Raw genomic sequence first — 16,880 nt, 5'->3', positions numbered from 1 at the left:
TTTGTGAGTGAACTCCGCGGGGACTTGTATACCGGGTAAGCATACATATTTGGCAAACCTACTATTTATGATTTCTCTTCTTGCTTCCTTATCAAGTCTCCAACAGTTACGAAACATGAGTTCTCTGATTGAATCTGGATCTCGTAAAAGCATTGAGAATTCCACTCTCTCAAGTGAAACACAACCGTTTGCATGCAAGAACTTGAGAGAACTGGGGAGACCCTCCACTGATATGAGTTTTGTACAGTTTTCGATGAAAAGAGTTTGTAACCGATGGAGACCGCTGACGTAATCTGAAATCCTCTCTATACCACTGCCGCTTAGGTCTATCTTGCTTAAACTTCGTGGAACATGAGTTGTGAATCTCTGGAGCTCTCTTCCAACAACATTAGGCCTTTGTTTTGTACAGTTTTCGTTGAAAAAAGTGTGTGGCCTCACGTAACCTGGTATATCACTTCTGCTTAGGTCTTCATAATTCCATACACTTTCTGGAACATGGGGTAATCTCTTGAAGTCTCTGTTGCGGTTTCGACCAACAAATGATGAACTTCCGATCCAAAGATTATTGATGTTCCTAGTAATATCTGGAAAACTTCTCAATACTGAGGTACACATCAGGTTACGATACTGTGAGTGTCGGTTGGAACAACCAATAGATTTTTGCAACCCCACATCCTCACCGTTGTTAGTTTGTATAGATTCACAATAAAGGAAACTTCACCAGGTTCGTGCATTGGATAAATGTCAGCGTCTCGATATTAGTAGCTCTAGAAAGATTTGGGATCTCTTTAAACCTGAAACAAAGGTTCAAATTCACCTTCCTCAGATTTAAAAGGGGCTGCAAGTCAAACACTACAACAAATGATAAATTATCATACATCAGGTTGAATCATAAGAAACATATTTAAGTATATCGTCAAATACCAACCTGGATTCCTCCCCATAGCTTCTCGATTTTGCCAAATGCCATATTGAGCTTGATGAGAAATTCAGGCCGAAATGATAAAAACAAAAGAATATTTTTGAGAAAAATGTTTGAGAGAAGCTTTATGTGAGATAAAACTAGGCATGCGAGTTTGGGTACTTCAGATAGTTCAGTTCAGGTAGTTGCGGTTCGATCAAAATCTTGCCGAATTGAACTGGAGAAAAGTTCAGATCAGTAAACGGGTATTTTTTACTAAAGCTAATTGAAATTTTTTATTTGAATTATATTTCAACTAAAAATTTGGTCAAATTCGGATAATTTCGGTTAGTTCGGGTAATTCAGTTCGATTTTTGTTAATTCTGTTTGAAACAGTTCTTTTTAAAAAAAACTGAACTAACCTAAAACCGAATTGAAAACTAAAGTTTTTTAATAAACTTGCTGAATTAAACCGAACTTGTAACCTAACTAACCAAAAAATTTTGGTTAGGTTCGATTCAAAACTGTGTGGCTGGATAAAACAATCTTAGAAAGCCTGAGTTATTTTATTAGATTACTGAAGGAGATACTTGTAAGTTCTCTGTTCTTAAATTTTTTGTGAGAAATTTTTAGAAGATATCTAATAAGAAAAGTGTTTGAATGAAGATTTTGTGTTCAAAGTTCATACTATAAATTTCTATACATCTCACAATTTCAAATCTTCCTTAAACCAAACTTCTTAAGGAAAGTGGAACTCCATCGACCTGTGTGTTTGGTGATTTCAACTTGAGAGGCCTCCACAGCTGCAGCTTTATCTGCTGTTTGGTACCTAATGTTGCTTTTAGCTTCAGGTTCACAGTCTCCATCATTATCGTGGTCTCCGATTTTATAGCAGAACCGTTTAGTGATAATAGGTTTCTTGACTTCCTCCTCCCAGAGCCGTACACCACACTCAATAATTTTGTGGTTGTCTGAGCAGGTGAATTCAAAGAGAATCTCGCTTGTATTCACATCCACTTCAGGGCTTTTATTTTGTTGGCGTGACAAGTCACCACCAAGTATAAAGAGATGCCGGTTTCCAGCTTGAAGAGACTCGCCTGAACTCAATTTCGTCACATAGTTGACTTGGTTAATGAGGACACCTTCTTTGTTTCTTAGATAACAAGTTACATTCACAAGTGCGTTGGCCTTGATTGGTGATAGCAGGAAGCAAACCTGAAATCTTGAAGAAGCAGTGGAAAAGTTCCCCGGAGAGATGGTTATGGAGTTTGCTGCAGCTTTGTGAGTGAACTCAGCGGGGACTTGTTTACCTGGTAAGCATACATACTCGGAATACCTTCGATTTAAGATTACTCTTCTTGCTTCTTTATCGAGTCTTAAGCAATTATGGAACATGAGTTCCCTGATTGAATCTGAATCTTGTAGTAACATTGACAATTCGACTCTCTTAAGTGAAACACAATTGTTTGCTTGTAGGGACTTGAGGGAACTGGGGAGATTCTCCACGGACATGAGTTTTCTACAGTTTTCGACGATAAGAGTTTGTAACCGATGGAGACCGCTGACATAGTCTGGAATCCTCTCTATGCCACTATCGCTTAGGTCTAGCTTCCTTACACTTTCTGGAACATGTGCTAATCTCTTGGGTTCTCTGCCAACTACATCAAGCATTTGGCCATGACAACGACGACCAACGAATGATGGACCAATCCAAAAATTCTCGATGTTCCTAGTAATATCTGGAAAAGTTCTCATTCGTGAGGAATATCTCCCAAGAGATGTTGAGCTTGTGTTGGTTGGAACAACTTGTAGCTTATTGCAACCCCACATCCTCACCGTTTTTAGTTTGTATAGATTCATAATAGACGACGGAAACTTCATCAAACTCGTGCATTGGATGAATGTCAGAGTCTCAAGATTAGTAGCTCTGGAAAGATTTGGTATCTCTTTCAAGTTGGAACAAAAGTTCAGATTTACCTTCTTCAGGTTTACAAGGGGCTGCATGTCAAAAACACCACAACAAATGAGAAAATATCATACATAAGGTTGAACCATCAGAAACATTTCCAGGTATATATCAAATACCAACCTGGATTCCTCCCCATAGCTTCTCAAATTTGCTTGATGGCATGTTGAGCTCAATGAGAAATTCAGGCCGAAATGTTGGAGGTAGACTTGTTCCTGGGTATGAATTCCAATGTAATAACCTTAGACGAGGTAGAAACTCCATGTCTTCTAGACGAGGTAGATAATTCATGCCCTCTAGTGTGCACAAGCTTACATTTTCATTGGAATGGCCAATGTAAACTCTTAAAAATTGGAGATTACACATTCTTTCAAAGGCTCTACGACTTATAAACAACTCCTCGGTCCTGGGCATATCAAAAGATATGCCCACGACAGATTCAGTACCCTGACATGTATCCAAAAAAAAAATTAATGAAATTTTTATCAAAACAGGCAAAAATATTTATTGGGCAATATACTTAGAGCATCTCCAACCCTACTCCATAATTTACTGCAAAATAGAGTGAGAAATGGAGTGATGAACAAACAAAAAACTCATTACTCTATTTATGGAGTAATCACATTTTTGTTTGTTCATCACTCCATTTTCCACTCCATTTTGCAGTAAATTATGAAGTGGGGTTGCAGATGCTCTTACTGTTCCATTTGCCAGTACATTGAGAATGTCTTGAGCTTCTACTAGAAATTGACGTTTCCCCGGCTCATTAGACTGTTTTACAACTTCCAGTCTACCAAATTGTTGGAGTAGATAATGCATCACTATCTTCCCATTAGTAGAAACATACACTAGAGATTTATCCGCTAGGATCTTCAACCCATTTCTTACATCCAAATTACTGTCAGAGAGCATGGTCGTCACATGGTCAGCATCCTCATTGTTGAAGAAGCATGCTATGTGGAGAAATATAGCTTGGTGTTTCTTCGACAATTTGTCATATCCCACTCTTAGTACGTCCTCAATTTTGCTATCTAGACTATTTTCAAGCCCAGATAACTGAAGCTCCCACTCGGATTTGGTCTCACCACGCAAAGATGAACCTACAACACAAAGGCCTAACGGGAGATTACCGCAAATCTTTGCTGCTTTCTTTGCAAGCTTTTCAAAACCAGCTTGTGGGGAAGTTTTTTTGAAAGCAGATAGGCAGAATATTTCAAGAGCTTCTTCTTCGTATGGAAAATCAACATTGTAGATAACATTAATACCATGTGCCTTCAAAATCTTTTTATCTTCTGTAGTAACAATGATCCGACTTCCGGAACCAAACCAGTTAGGCTCGTTAGCCAAAACCACTAATTGCTCTAGATCATCTACACCATCAAGAACTATAAGCACTTTTTGGTCTTGCAGCCATTCTTTTACTGCACCTAAATGCCGTATCTTCATATCTTTTTGGTTCAAAATCTTGGACAGAAATTCTCTTTGCAAACACAACTTGGAATCATAGTCATCAACACCCCTTATGCTCCTCTTAAGACCTCCCTCGAGGTTGCCCATAAAACAACTAAGTAGGAAATTGCTAGAGAGTTTGTTGAATAAAGCTCTAGCAATGGTGGTCTTACCAATTCCCGCAGGACCCCAAACTCCAATCATCTTCACTTCATCGCACTCTAGGCACAACAAAGAGTCTAATTTCATTAAGTGAGATTCCATTCCAACCATGCCCTCAAAATCTCTTGAGAGTGTGAGATTAAGTTTTTTGGAAACATCTGCGGCAATCTTTCCGACCATCTCCCCTTCATCGTCCCTAATAAATCACAGAAACAAAATTCTTGTTGGCGGGTTTTAATCATATATTTTCATGCCAATTTGAAGAACCATTTTGCTCACAAAGATCAAAGCATTCTAATTCATTGAACCCACTGGCGAACCTAGGTAGAGGATCATGGGTGCAGTTGCCCCCATAATAATTTTAAAGTTTAGTATATTTCTTAATAAATTTGATGTCTACACCTACAATCATAAGTAAGTTTACACCTATTTTAGCATTTGTACACCCACTGAAAATAATCTTTGGATTCACCCCTAATTAAACCCAGAGCCGTGCTTAGAGGCTTTTGAAAACATTTGCCTAGGGCTCCCAAATTTTGTAGAAATTTCAGAGCCCCTAATTACAAAAAATATTTTTACATGGTAGTTAACATATGACTCTTAGTCAGTTTTTTACTTTTATTTGATTTTGAATTGAAATTCTGTTTAAAATAACTATGTTTGTGATTATTTTTTGCTATATTTTAAATAAAACTATAAAGATTATACTTCTAAAAACCGTAAATATTTGATCCACATTGGTTTTTTTTTTATATGCTACGAGTTAGATTTATTTTATATATTTATGAGAATTTGATAAAAATTATAATATTTTTAATATATTGTTTATTATAGTTAATTTAAATACTAAGATTTACCTTTTTGACAGCTACCAACATTTCAATCAAAAATTTGTATATTTGTATTTATATTATAAATTCATACTTTTTGATTATGATTTAAAATTTAGTTTATAAAATTTTGGTGAAGAAAATTTAGAAAACATTTAGGTAATAATTCAAAACTTTTGAGTGTATATATATTAAAAATATTTTATATAATTTGAATTTAAATAGAACTATTATTAAAAAAAAATCATGTAACATGTATTTTTGAACTAGCCTAGGGCCTCCAAAAACTTCTCACGGCATAAACCGAAAGAAGAAAAGAGAAGACAAACCAGTTAAGATAGTGTTCTCCGGCTATTTCTGCAACATCAGTCAAAGCCTTGGTCCATCTCTGCTTCACTTCCTCTGTTTTTCCTTGACAAGTTGTTTCGAAAGCACTTCCAAAATTGCCGCTCTGTTTTCGAACATCAGACGGGTCAACGTCATAAAAAATAGTCATCACAATCTGGCCTTGATCTTCTTTACACTTCAAGATTTCCACCAGCTCATCTAAGCACCATCCCGATGAAGCATAGTTCTTGGAGAGCACAACGATGGAGACCCTCGATTCTCTAATCGCTTGTACGAGATCAGGTCCGATCGTATGGCCTCTTTCGATATCCTGATCTTTAAATGACACAATCCCCTTCCTCTCAAATTCTCTGTGTAAATGACTGAGAAATGGTCGACGAACATCTTGGCCATGGAAGCTAGGGAAGACATGGTATCTCCTTGGGTAATTAAGAGCAGAAGAAGCCATAATACTTGCAAAGATTTCTGGAGAAGACTAATTGATGGAAAATGCGTAGGGGAGAAGAGAAACCTGAGCGTGAGAGCGATATCAAATGCTGATTAGTAAACTTTTCTTTTAAAGTCTTTGTATAATCGTGGAGTCGTGCGTGGACACGACACTTCCTCATAGACGTCGACGACCTATATATTAAGTTAATGTATAAAAAAACACAATAATCCAAAGTAGGTGACAGCTAATCCATATTCATATACTAATCAGTGCTTAATAATCTAGCAGACGTGGTGGATGTTTACACAACGTGAAGGCCACAACATAAAAAAATATATTTGTATAACTCGCGGGAACGCATCATATCTTGGACTCCCGAGAACACGCTAACATCTTTTCAACGATCAACAGTACAAACCTGCCAATCAATAAGAACATTTCCTAAATATTCCTGCAATTTTTTTCTTTCTTAATTTCCTGGGAAACCGCTAGAGAAAGAAAACAATCAGGGATTTTCTTAGCAGACGTGAAGAAAAATTAGGGGAAAATAATCTCCCTTTAGATATCTTCGGTTGCTTCAATTTCTCTTTCTCCGTGTGAATAGAGTTTGTTTTTCAAAAGGTGACTATAACATTTTATCAAAATCTTATAAACTGTTGGTTTTCCTTTTTGACATTGTTTTTGGATGATCAGGTCGAAGATTGTCCTGATGATTCGTTTCCTGTATGATGTGATTATGTATGCTTGATTAATGGATCCTTGAACATTAAAGGAACGTCATTTCAGGTTTAGTCCCAAAACCCTTGTACTTTTTATCTGTATATCTTAATGTTCATTGGTCTCATTTTGTTCTTAACTGCTGTATAAATGTGTAATGTAATTCAAATTCTTAACATTTTTCTGATAGTTTTTCTACAGCGGTCAAAAATCTCAAGCCTACTAGATTATTTTCTTGGTGGGGTTTTGAGATTAAAAAGGAGATTTGAGGATTTTATCACAACAACATTTGTTTAATGGAACAGTTCAGACAAATCGGCGAAGTTCTTGGAAGCCTAAATGCTCTCATGGTATTACAAGACGATATCTTGATCAACCAAAGACAATGCTGTTTGCTGTTAGAAATCTTCAGCTTAGCTTTCACCACAGTCGCCGAAGAGATCAGACAGAATCTAAAACTCGAAGAGAAGCACACCAAATGGAAAGCCCTCGAACAGCCCTTGAGAGAGCTTTACAGAGTGTTTAAAGAAGGAGAGTTATACGTCAAGCATTGCATGGACAACAGTGATTGGTGGGGCAAAGTAATCAACCTTCATCAGAACAAAGATTGCGTCGAGTTTCACATACACAACTTGTTCTGCTGTTTCCCGGTGGTCGTCGAAGCGATCGAGGCTGCGGGAGAGATCTCCGGCCTCGACCCTTCTGAGATGGAGAGAAGGAGAGTTGTGATCTCGAGAAAGTACGATAGAGAGTGGAATGATCCTAAGCTGTTTCAATGGAGGTTTGGGAAACAGTATCTTGTTCCAAAGGATGTCTGCAGCCGGTTCGAGAATTCGTGGAGAGAAGACAGATGGAAACTAGTGGAGGCATTGCAAGAGAAGAGGAAATCAAACAGCGACGAGATCGGAAAGACGGAGAAGCGCTTAGCTGATCTGCTTTTGAAGAAGCTAACCGGTTTGGAGCAGTTTAAAGGTAAACTGTTTCCGAGTTCGATACTTGTTGGTTCAAAGGATTACCAGGTGAAAAGGAGGTTAGATGGAGACGGACATTACAAGGAGATTCAATGGTTTGGTGATAGTTTTGTTGTGAGACACTTCTTCAGCGATCTTGAGCCGTTGAGTTCTGAGATTTCATCTCTTTTAGCACTTTGTCATTCGAATATACATCAGTACCTATGTGGATTCTATGAAGAAGAGAGGAAAGAATGTTTTTTGGTTATGGAGTTGATGCACAAAGATTTGCAAAGCTACATGAAGGAGAATTGCGGCCCAAGGAGAAGATACCTCTTCTCCGTTTCCGTGGTGGTTGATATCATGATGCAGATAGCGAGAGGAATGGAGTATCTCCATGGGAATGATATCTTCCATGGAGATTTAAACCCGACGAACATTCTATTGAAAGAGAGATGTCACACCGAAGGCTATTTCCATGCGAAAATCTCCGGTTTCGGTTTATCTTCGGTCAAATCTCAGTCTTCTTCTTCCTCGAGAGCAAGCACTCATGATCCTGTGATATGGTATGCACCCGAAGTTCTAGCGGAGATGGAACAAGGCACAAAAACTCCGAAATCGAAGCTGACGCATAAAGCTGATGTGTATAGCTTTGCCATGGTGTGTTTTGAGCTGATAACAGGTAAAGTTCCATTTGAAGATAGTCATCTTCAAGGCGAGCAAATGGCTGTCAACATTAGAATGGGAGAGAGACCTCTCTTCCCTTTCCCTTCACCCAAGTACCTCGTTAGTCTGATCAAACGGTGCTGGCACTCAGAGCCGAGCCAGCGTCCAAACTTCTCTTCCATCTGCCGGATACTACGCTACATCAAGAAGTTCCTAGTTGTGAATCCGGACCACGGTCACCCTCAGATTCAAATTCCACTAGTTGACTGTTGGGATATAGAAGCGAGGTACTTGAGAAAGTTTCCAGGTGACTTAGGGTCTCACGTGGCGTCGGTGAATCAGATCCCTTTCCAGCTGTACTCATACCGAGTTTTGGAAAGAGAGAAGATGAATCCAACAAACTCAAAAGAAAGCAGTAGTACAGAGGCAAGCGAATCAGAAGTTGAGGATCCACCTAATGCCGTGACAATAAGAGATACAAAGTCTTTGTGTTTAGATACAATATCTGAATACTCAGATACAAGATCAGTCTACACAGAAGCTCCCATCAAAAAGGTCTCAGCTTCAAAGAACAGTGAAGAATTGGTTAAGCTAAGAAAAAGTCCAAGCTTAGGTTTGTTTTTCCACCACTCCGTGTTTTCAATGGTGACAGTAATTAAGTTGATAGATCACAAACTACATTTGTCTTAAAATGATCAACGCAGGGTCGTCAACAAAGTTGAGATCAACAGGAACTTCGCCGGTAAAAGCAAGATCATCGCCAAAAGCGTTACCCTTGAGTTCATTTGGAAGAAGCATAAAAGCGAGGAAGGATAGTCGATTGCCTTTGAGTCCAATGAGTACACTAAGCCCAAGGAGACGTAGACAGCAAACTGGTCATGCTTCTGACTCGGAGCTTACTTAGCTTTTTCATCTAAACCAGATCATTAAGAAGTTTAATGAAAGACAATTTTCTAGTCAGCATTTCATAGATTCCGACAAGAGAAACACACAAAAAAGAACAAAAAACAATGATGTAAGGATCTCTGAATACTTTTTGTCAGTTAATTTAGAAGTTCTCTTGGGATTTTGTCTTCAAGAGTATTGGTTTCATCATGTTTTTGGTACAAAAATCAAGAACTTAAATGGGCTTTTTTAAATTCAATGGCATACTAATGTTGTGATGTTGTAATGGTTTTTCTAAATATAGTACAGCTTCACTGTACAAAAATCAAGATCTTAAATGGTTTTTGGCAGCTAATGTTGTAATGGTTTTTCTTTTTATGTGCCAAACATAATTTGATCAGCTTTGGTAAGAGACATCAGTTATTCTATTTTCTTACATCCAAGGCACGTAGTATTTCGAGTTTTTAGAATACTTGTTATTTTAGTGTTTGACTTTTTTTTACCAATTGCAATCTTGTTTTTGGACTTTGTTATTGTATGAGACATTTTTCCCATTTATTAATAGAAAGTTTTTAAAATTTAATTAATAAATATAAGATACTCTTAATTTAATATACACTAAGTTTTGATTCGCACACCCGTGCGGGTATTTGTTTTAACTTTAAAAAACATATGGTATATATTTATTGTATATAAATAGTGTGATATTAGCATTATATTATTATTTGTGTTAAATATTTTTTTTATTATATATTAATTATATACAATATTGAATGTTGGTTTGTATCTTCCGACTTTTAGCGCATATGAAATTATTAGTAATACAATAAGTAAATAATGATTTGAATTGTTATTTATTTTATGTCAGTTTAATATTATTTATGTACATTAATATTAGATTGTTAAGATATATTTTCATCTGAAACAATCATCAAGGTTTTGACCATAAATAAAATTGATTGATTGTATTTTTGAGAAAGATTTTGTTAAGACTAATTAATGCTAAAAATTAAGATTAGTTCGTTACTAGTGGCATTAGGTGTAATTAAGAAGTAATTTTAAGGGTTAGTTCATATCAGTACTTCAACTTTAAGTAAGATATAAGATAGAAGATGATGAGATGTCTTTCATGCAAATAATATGTAATTAAAATATAATAATTTATTTAGTGTTGATTTTACGAATATAATATTATATTTTAATTTTATATAAATAATATATAACTAAAATTTTTAGTGTTGATTTTATAAATATCGGGTATCTAATCGGTTCCAATTGAATTTGTTTAACGCACTATGAAATTTAACTTCATACGAATTTTTAAAATGGGCAATTGCACTTGATATACAAGATATAAAGAGGTGATCGATTCTGGAAATCTGACTCGTCTATGCTACAATAATTTTATAGGAGTCTACATCACGCAATTACATTTCTCTATTCAATAATCTTCTTCAACTTTTTTTGGCGGAGTCTACGAAGTGAAGTTGGTGGTGCATTACTGGAGTCCGATAATCTTACTGATGGTTTCTGTCCGGCTTGTTGATGGTCCAGAGCCTAGTTTGATTCAGTAAATTGGTATACCCCTACATCCGGTATGATTTAAATTGTTCAATCGATTGTGGTAAACCATCTGGGTATAAATCGATCTCGATTGTAACGTTCTTCCTATTATATCCACTTATTTATCTCTTTTGCCTCTAATTTTGTGGACTTTGTTGAAACACCTGTTAAATTTTTATTTTTTAATGCAATGCTACAAACTAAACATTAGTATAAACTTCCCTGTTTCGATTGCATTTATACGTTTCGGGTTCAAAGGCGTCTTCTCAGAGTTCTTCATCAGCTTCGATTGGGTCGAACGCAACTAACAGTGCTCCTCTTTGCCATTGTTCTCAGCCGGCAAGCATAAGTATCTCATGGACCGATGCAAATCCTGGGCGTCTTTTTCGAATGCGAGGAACATGGATTCTTCGAGTGGTTAGACAAGGACATGTACTGTCTTTGGCAGAAGAAAAGTCTGTTGGAAGCTCGGGAGAAGATTCGTCGCCAAACCGAAGAAATCAAAGCTTTGCGAGCAGCCTTGTGTAGAGCAAACGCTCAGGTAGCCACGGTTCATCTCACTCGCTAAACAGCTCCCAACATTGATCTTTTGAAGTCAATTGAAGATATCGTCAAAGCACAAACCATTCATTCCGATCAGAAGTTCCTTCAATTTGTCGTTTATTCTTGGGGTGGGTTCGTCGTAGCTACCACTGTTATTGTCTACATGCTAAAAGGATAGACTTTAAGTTATACTTCCGTTATCAATTTTTATGTATTTTTATAGTCAGTCCTGTTCGATTCTCCCTAACCGTTGTATCATATACCGTCTCCAATGTACGTATGTTATTGTTTACGATGTTCTTCATCGAACCTTCATGATATATATATACTTGAATCAATGTTCCTACGCTATTTCTAGATTTTAGAATGCTTAAATTGCTTTGCAAAGTTCCTCTGTGTTTGATTTCGTTCAAATTTTGACCTAATATCCATATTACAAACTTTCGACTTTTTCTTCTAATAAGGCGAATGTCAAGGGTACATAAATAAGTAACAATTTAATTATTAGGGTTGCTGCATTGTATGTCAAACACGCGGAATTTGGTCTGTTCGAATAGGTGCATTACGCGGGAATAATGTGAGACAAAATGTCATTTTCGTCTGACCACCAGGGCCGGATCTGAGAATATGGAAACCTTAAACATTTCTTAAGAACATTTATAAAAAAAAAAAAAATTTGTGATGATTTGGGGTTTTTACCCATATAAAATTTTCTAAAGTTTTTGGAGGCCTAAGACCAATGTTTCAATGGGCTTGGTCCAGATCCGGCCCTGACCACACCTGATAGGTGTATCTAAGCTGAATATGCCTACGATAGCACTGCAGCCTATAACTTGTATATTGCCAATGCAACGCGACATGTGAGTAATTTCGCCTATCCATCTCTCTCCAACTACCTAATTATCTTTTGTTTTGCGTGAAATCCTAATAAACTTCTCTTTCGTGTATTTCCAGCCAAATTAGCCTTTTAAAGTTCAGTTTTGATTAAGTTAGGTTCACATCACAAATCCGGTTAAACCCGTTTTACTCGGATTCGATTCTAATTCAAATTTATTTACTTAAATATTTTTTTGTGATTCGAAATTACATGTTTCAATTCACAAACTTGAAAAGTTTAAACAAAAGTTTGATGGCAAGAATAAAAGTGGTTGTTAGGAAGAGACAAACATAAACTAGTAAAAATCAACAACTATTAACTCAATAAATGTAGAAAATATTATTTAAACTGAAATACAGAAAAATATTTTCAAACTAAAGAAAAAAATTATTCAAAACAAAACATCAAATGTAATTATTAAAATATAAAATATCAATATTTAACTAAATACTAAAAATATACACTAGGCTGAGTATTTGAGTTATAATTATGTATTTATTTTGATCTTTCTATATTTGAGACTGAGTTTGAATTTAGTATGAAGTTTAATAGATTTATGAAAATTTTGGGTTTTTAAAAGAAAAATTCCCTAGGATAGCATTTTTTAAGTTTTTGTCACAAAAATAGCACTCAATAAAGAAAATGACAAAATAAGTTTTATTAAAGAGCAAAAAAATATTTTTACCTTAGGGTTAACTAATCTAGACTTAGGGTTTAGAGTTAATCAGTGGATTTTTGGGATAGAGTTTCAAATTTTAAAAAATAAAAAATAAATGTTAAAAATTTCAAAATAAAAAAAAAGACTATTTTAGTGACAAAAACTTAAAAAAAAACTGTTTGAGACAATTTTCAGATTTAGATAGAACTAAAACCCCTAAAATAGTAGAACAAAACTCATTCATATATTTATGTAGAATTTTGAAGTTCGAAGTTCGTTTTTTGTCGACCTCTATCTATATGTCCCCAAAAAATTTATAAGACTGGCCGACTTGTCGTTTTATCAGAAACTTCAAAAAAAAAAAAACTAAAGTTAAATTTAAAACACCAAAAAATGGAAATGCTATTCGTTGTTTCCTTTTTCTTGGGAAATCGCAAGAAAGAAAAGGAAACCTTTTACCCCAAGTCTCCTTGTCCTTTATGATATTTTGGTTGGCAACAAACCAGTTTAACCTCTCTATAAATATATACATTCAGAGCTATGGCAGCCTAATAAATCACAATTTCATCAACCTCTCAGACACGAATCTTTTTCTCTGCTCCAAAAATAATTTAATTTCTAAGATTAAAGGTGCCGATGATGAACGAAGACTTGATTCTAGATATCATGTCCTGTTGTCCTGCAACGGAGATTTCAAAATTCCGTCTACTAAACAAAGCATGCAACAAACGATCTTATGAGTTCCACTTCATCAATCACCATCTCCATAAAACCAACTCTGTTTTAGGCTATTTTATTCAAGATCATAAAAAGCATCGCCGCCCAGGATTTGTTGTCTTCGGTGGTGCCGAAGAAGAAGCTCCTGAAAAACCAAGAATCGCTCTCGAGTTTCTTCCTTCGAGAGGTGTAAAGATCGAAGCGTGTGAGAAGAATACCAGATTACATTGTTTGTAAACCGACTACAAAACAATACCGAATCATACCAAACCCGAAGAGCCGGTATTTTACTATTGCGATTGGTTTGATGGTGATTCAGTCAAACCCGTTTCGATATAAGATCGTTAGGGTTTCTGAACCACTACCGTGGGAGAGAAGGAAGACGAGTGAGGGTTTCAATAATCTCTACTGTGAGGTTTTTGATTCTGATACTTATGCGTGGAAACGACTAAATGATTTAGAACTACGAAGTGACGAGTTTCTCCGGAGATCAGAAAAGCCAGAATCATCGTACGGTTTGTTGCATTGGTTAACCGGGAAAAACAATGTGATTCAGTTTTGTATGCAAACCGAAACTTGGTCGTTCTTTCCATTGCCGGAGGATGTAATAGGCGATGGTTCTTCTCTAGACTTGGTGAGCTACGAAGGAAAGTTAGCTGTACTTTGTTCGAATTCGAATTCGAGAGGAGGATATGATTTATGGGCTTTAGACAACAGTTCAGGAAAATCGTGGGCTAATGTAAAAGATGTGCAAGTTACAGATTTAGAAGATAAATATGCAAAACCCCTATGGTTTCTCAGTAACGACGTCATATTAGTGGCAGGTTTCGTTCGCCTTGGTCTCTACAACACGAATAGCAACAAGTTTCAGTATTTGCATAAGACGACTCAAGAATGCTTGCCTTACTATTTGCCTAGAGATGTTTGTTTCCTTTTTTATTCCAATTTTGAAAGAATTTGTCTACATGAAGATCACACTGGAAGATCAAAGACAAAACCAAAGATGAAAGAAAATTATTAGTTATGCAAAATTTTCTTATTCCAAAACATATTAAATTGTTGTCACATGGTTATATATCTTCTCTTTTCCTTTTTGTCCTGGTTAAGTGTCAACATTCTATATCTTTTAGTACAATATTGTAACACTTTGAACCCAACAAACAAAACCCGAATAATTTAGTTTTGATTTAATTCCTAAAATATCTCGTACTAATCATAGTTGGATATTCTTTTATATACTAGCACTACAAAAAAGATCAATTTAAATCATTTATTTTTAATATTTGCATTGTTTATAAATGATGTAAAAGAAATTTACATTACTTATATAAGTGACTGTGAAAGTAATGATGCAAATAATATACATCAAGAAATGATATTAAGTCTAAATCAATTTAGTTAAGTGATGTTAGTATTAGTATCAACAAAACTAACCGATTTTAATTATATACATCATTTATTAATAACTGATTTAAAATTAATATCAATTTTCATAAATGATTTGAATAGTTGTATCAATTATAATAACTGATATAAATTAGTATCGTTTGCAAATAATTGATATGATAATTGTGTCAGTTTTGACAAACGATTTTTATACATACATCATTTATAAAAAATGTTGAATTTATATATATATATTTATAAAATCATTAAAATAACTTTGCATCATTTGTAAATTGATGTTAACATATCAACGAAACTTTTGTATATCAATACTATTAAAACAGAAGGTTTTTTTTAGGTGCACTCCCGTTTCAACAATATTTACAAGACATTACCACTGGAATATTTTTAAGCTATGATTTTAATTAAATTCTGTATTTTTTGAAATCCTTTTTTTATTTTAACAGCAAAAATCCTTTTATTTAAAAAACAACACCTACGTTTAATTAACTATATATGTCTTCGTATCAAAACATAATGTATCATCCTATCAAAACATAATGTATCATTACGTATCAACAGCTACGTTTAAAACAAACTTCAATTTCTACAACACACTAATTTTTATTTCCTAGACAGTCTATGTACCAAATCTATCGACACCGAAGTGAATTCTGCAAGCTTCCAAATAAAAACAATACATTCCGTTAATATCAGTGTATAATCGACCATTTATCACTTCCAATCAATGTTTTGGTTACAAACAATTGCACCAAAAAAACATACATGTTGCATTATTCAAAATCTATAAAAAAAACTATCATTTTAATTTTTAGATTCGTTTTTATATATTTTTAAGCTAACATTTTTATATGTATAGTATGAGATACAAACAAACCCATTAACCCCAAATACTTTTTTTTTTTAACCTGGGGGTATCCCAGACCCTTAGGGCCCAGACTAATCCCCAAGGGGAGGTGCAGCCCACGGATAGACTCTCTCTCCGGGTATTCAAATGGACCCTAATGCATAGGCCCATATCCGTGTGGGTGACATGGATGGGCAGTTCACCACCGCCTGGCGTCGAACCCGTGAGCATGACAATTGGCCCCCAAGGTCCTTCACCAAGCGGGCTACCTCATCCCGTCTACTTTTTTATATTTTAATTTATTAAAATAAGCAATGTCATGATACCAATCTTTTTTCAAATCAATCACCATAAATATATATACCATTAAATAAAAACGTAAATTTAAGCAAATAAACTAATCAAAACAATAAAATTTTACACAATAAATACACATAATTAGAATCCCAAACCCTAAACCACTATGCAATATAGTCGACCAAATTACTGGATTTATAAAGCTTTTTCAAATCAATTACCAAAAATATAAACCACTAAATCAAAAGCTAAAAATTTAGCAAATAAACTAGATTTTCGAAAGTTCCATACATATAACCATATCCACTATACTAGATCATAAATACCAATCTTTTTTCAAATCAATAACCATAAATATCTATACCATTAAATAAAAAGCTAAAATTTAAGCAAATAAACTAAATTTTCGGAAGTTGCTTCATGTTTTCTTACTTGTAAAAAATAAACCTTTATCTAATTATACGCGATTTCTTACTTGCAAAAAAAAAAAAAAAATCACACGCAAAATATTTCAATTTCAAACTTAAAATATAAACCCACCAATCTGAAATTTTGTTAAACTCTAATAAAATATATTATGTTTCAAAAATATTTTGTGAATCAATAACGAAGAATATGCCAAGTAATATTCTTTATTCACCAATTACAAATTATTAACAAACTCTTA

General features: G+C 34.9%; 3 protein-coding genes across 3 annotated transcripts; 2 read left to right on the top strand and 1 right to left on the bottom strand.

The window, feature by feature from the left end:
- Positions 1–1,514: 1,514 nt before the first annotated feature.
- On the bottom strand, positions 1,515–6,131 carry LOC106337655 (disease resistance protein RML1A-like). Its single transcript, XM_013776777.1, has 4 exons — positions 5,638–6,131; positions 3,567–4,674; positions 2,991–3,314; positions 1,515–2,899 (listed from the first exon to the last, which is right to left on the bottom strand). The coding sequence occupies exons 1-4, from the start codon at positions 6,102–6,104 to the stop codon at positions 1,616–1,618; spliced, it is 3,183 nt and encodes a 1,060-aa protein (XP_013632231.1). The 5' UTR covers positions 6,105–6,131; the 3' UTR covers positions 1,515–1,615.
- A 359-nt stretch (positions 6,132–6,490) lies between these two features.
- On the top strand, positions 6,491–9,392 carry LOC106340620 (mitogen-activated protein kinase kinase kinase 13). The gene is made up of 4 exons (XM_013779467.1): positions 6,491–6,707; positions 6,780–6,872; positions 7,005–9,032; positions 9,124–9,392. The coding sequence occupies exons 3-4, from the start codon at positions 7,100–7,102 to the stop codon at positions 9,321–9,323; spliced, it is 2,133 nt and encodes a 710-aa protein (XP_013634921.1). The 5' UTR covers positions 6,491–6,707; positions 6,780–6,872; positions 7,005–7,099; the 3' UTR covers positions 9,324–9,392.
- A 4,189-nt stretch (positions 9,393–13,581) lies between these two features.
- LOC106338845 lies at positions 13,582–14,813 on the top strand. The gene is made up of 3 exons (XM_013777729.1): positions 13,582–13,832; positions 13,876–14,584; positions 14,793–14,813. The coding sequence occupies exons 1-3, from the start codon at positions 13,582–13,584 to the stop codon at positions 14,811–14,813; spliced, it is 981 nt and encodes a 326-aa protein (XP_013633183.1).
- The last annotated feature ends 2,067 nt before the right edge of the window (positions 14,814–16,880 follow it).

Source organism: Brassica oleracea, chromosome C4 (genome assembly GCF_000695525.1).
Source record: "Brassica oleracea var. oleracea cultivar TO1000 chromosome C4, BOL, whole genome shotgun sequence".
Classification (NCBI taxonomy): Eukaryota; Viridiplantae; Streptophyta; class Magnoliopsida; order Brassicales; family Brassicaceae; genus Brassica; species Brassica oleracea.
Note: the sequence above shows the minus strand (reverse complement) of the source record. Positions and strands in the feature narration are given on the sequence as shown.

Coding starts and splice junctions, on each gene's coding strand:
- LOC106337655 (XM_013776777.1), bottom strand. CDS start 6,104: ATGGCTTCTTCTGCTCTTAATTACCCAAGGAGATACCATGTCTTCCCT. Junction 4,675..5,637: donor GGAGAACACTATCTTAACTG/GTTTGTCTTCTC, acceptor GTGATTTATTAG/GGACGATGAAGGGGAGATGG. Junction 2,900..2,990: donor AGCTATGGGGAGGAATCCAG/GTTGGTATTTGA, acceptor TTTGACATGCAG/CCCCTTGTAAACCTGAAGAA.
- LOC106340620 (XM_013779467.1), top strand. CDS start 7,100: ATGGAACAGTTCAGACAAATCGGCGAAGTTCTTGGAAGCCTAAATGCT. Junction 9,033..9,123: donor AAGAAAAAGTCCAAGCTTAG/GTTTGTTTTTCC, acceptor TGATCAACGCAG/GGTCGTCAACAAAGTTGAGA.
- LOC106338845 (XM_013777729.1), top strand. CDS start 13,582: ATGATGAACGAAGACTTGATTCTAGATATCATGTCCTGTTGTCCTGCA. Junction 13,833..13,875: donor AAACCAAGAATCGCTCTCGA/GTTTCTTCCTTC, acceptor GCGTGTGAGAAG/AATACCAGATTACATTGTTT. Junction 14,585..14,792: donor CTTACTATTTGCCTAGAGAT/GTTTGTTTCCTT, acceptor TATATCTTTTAG/TACAATATTGTAACACTTTG.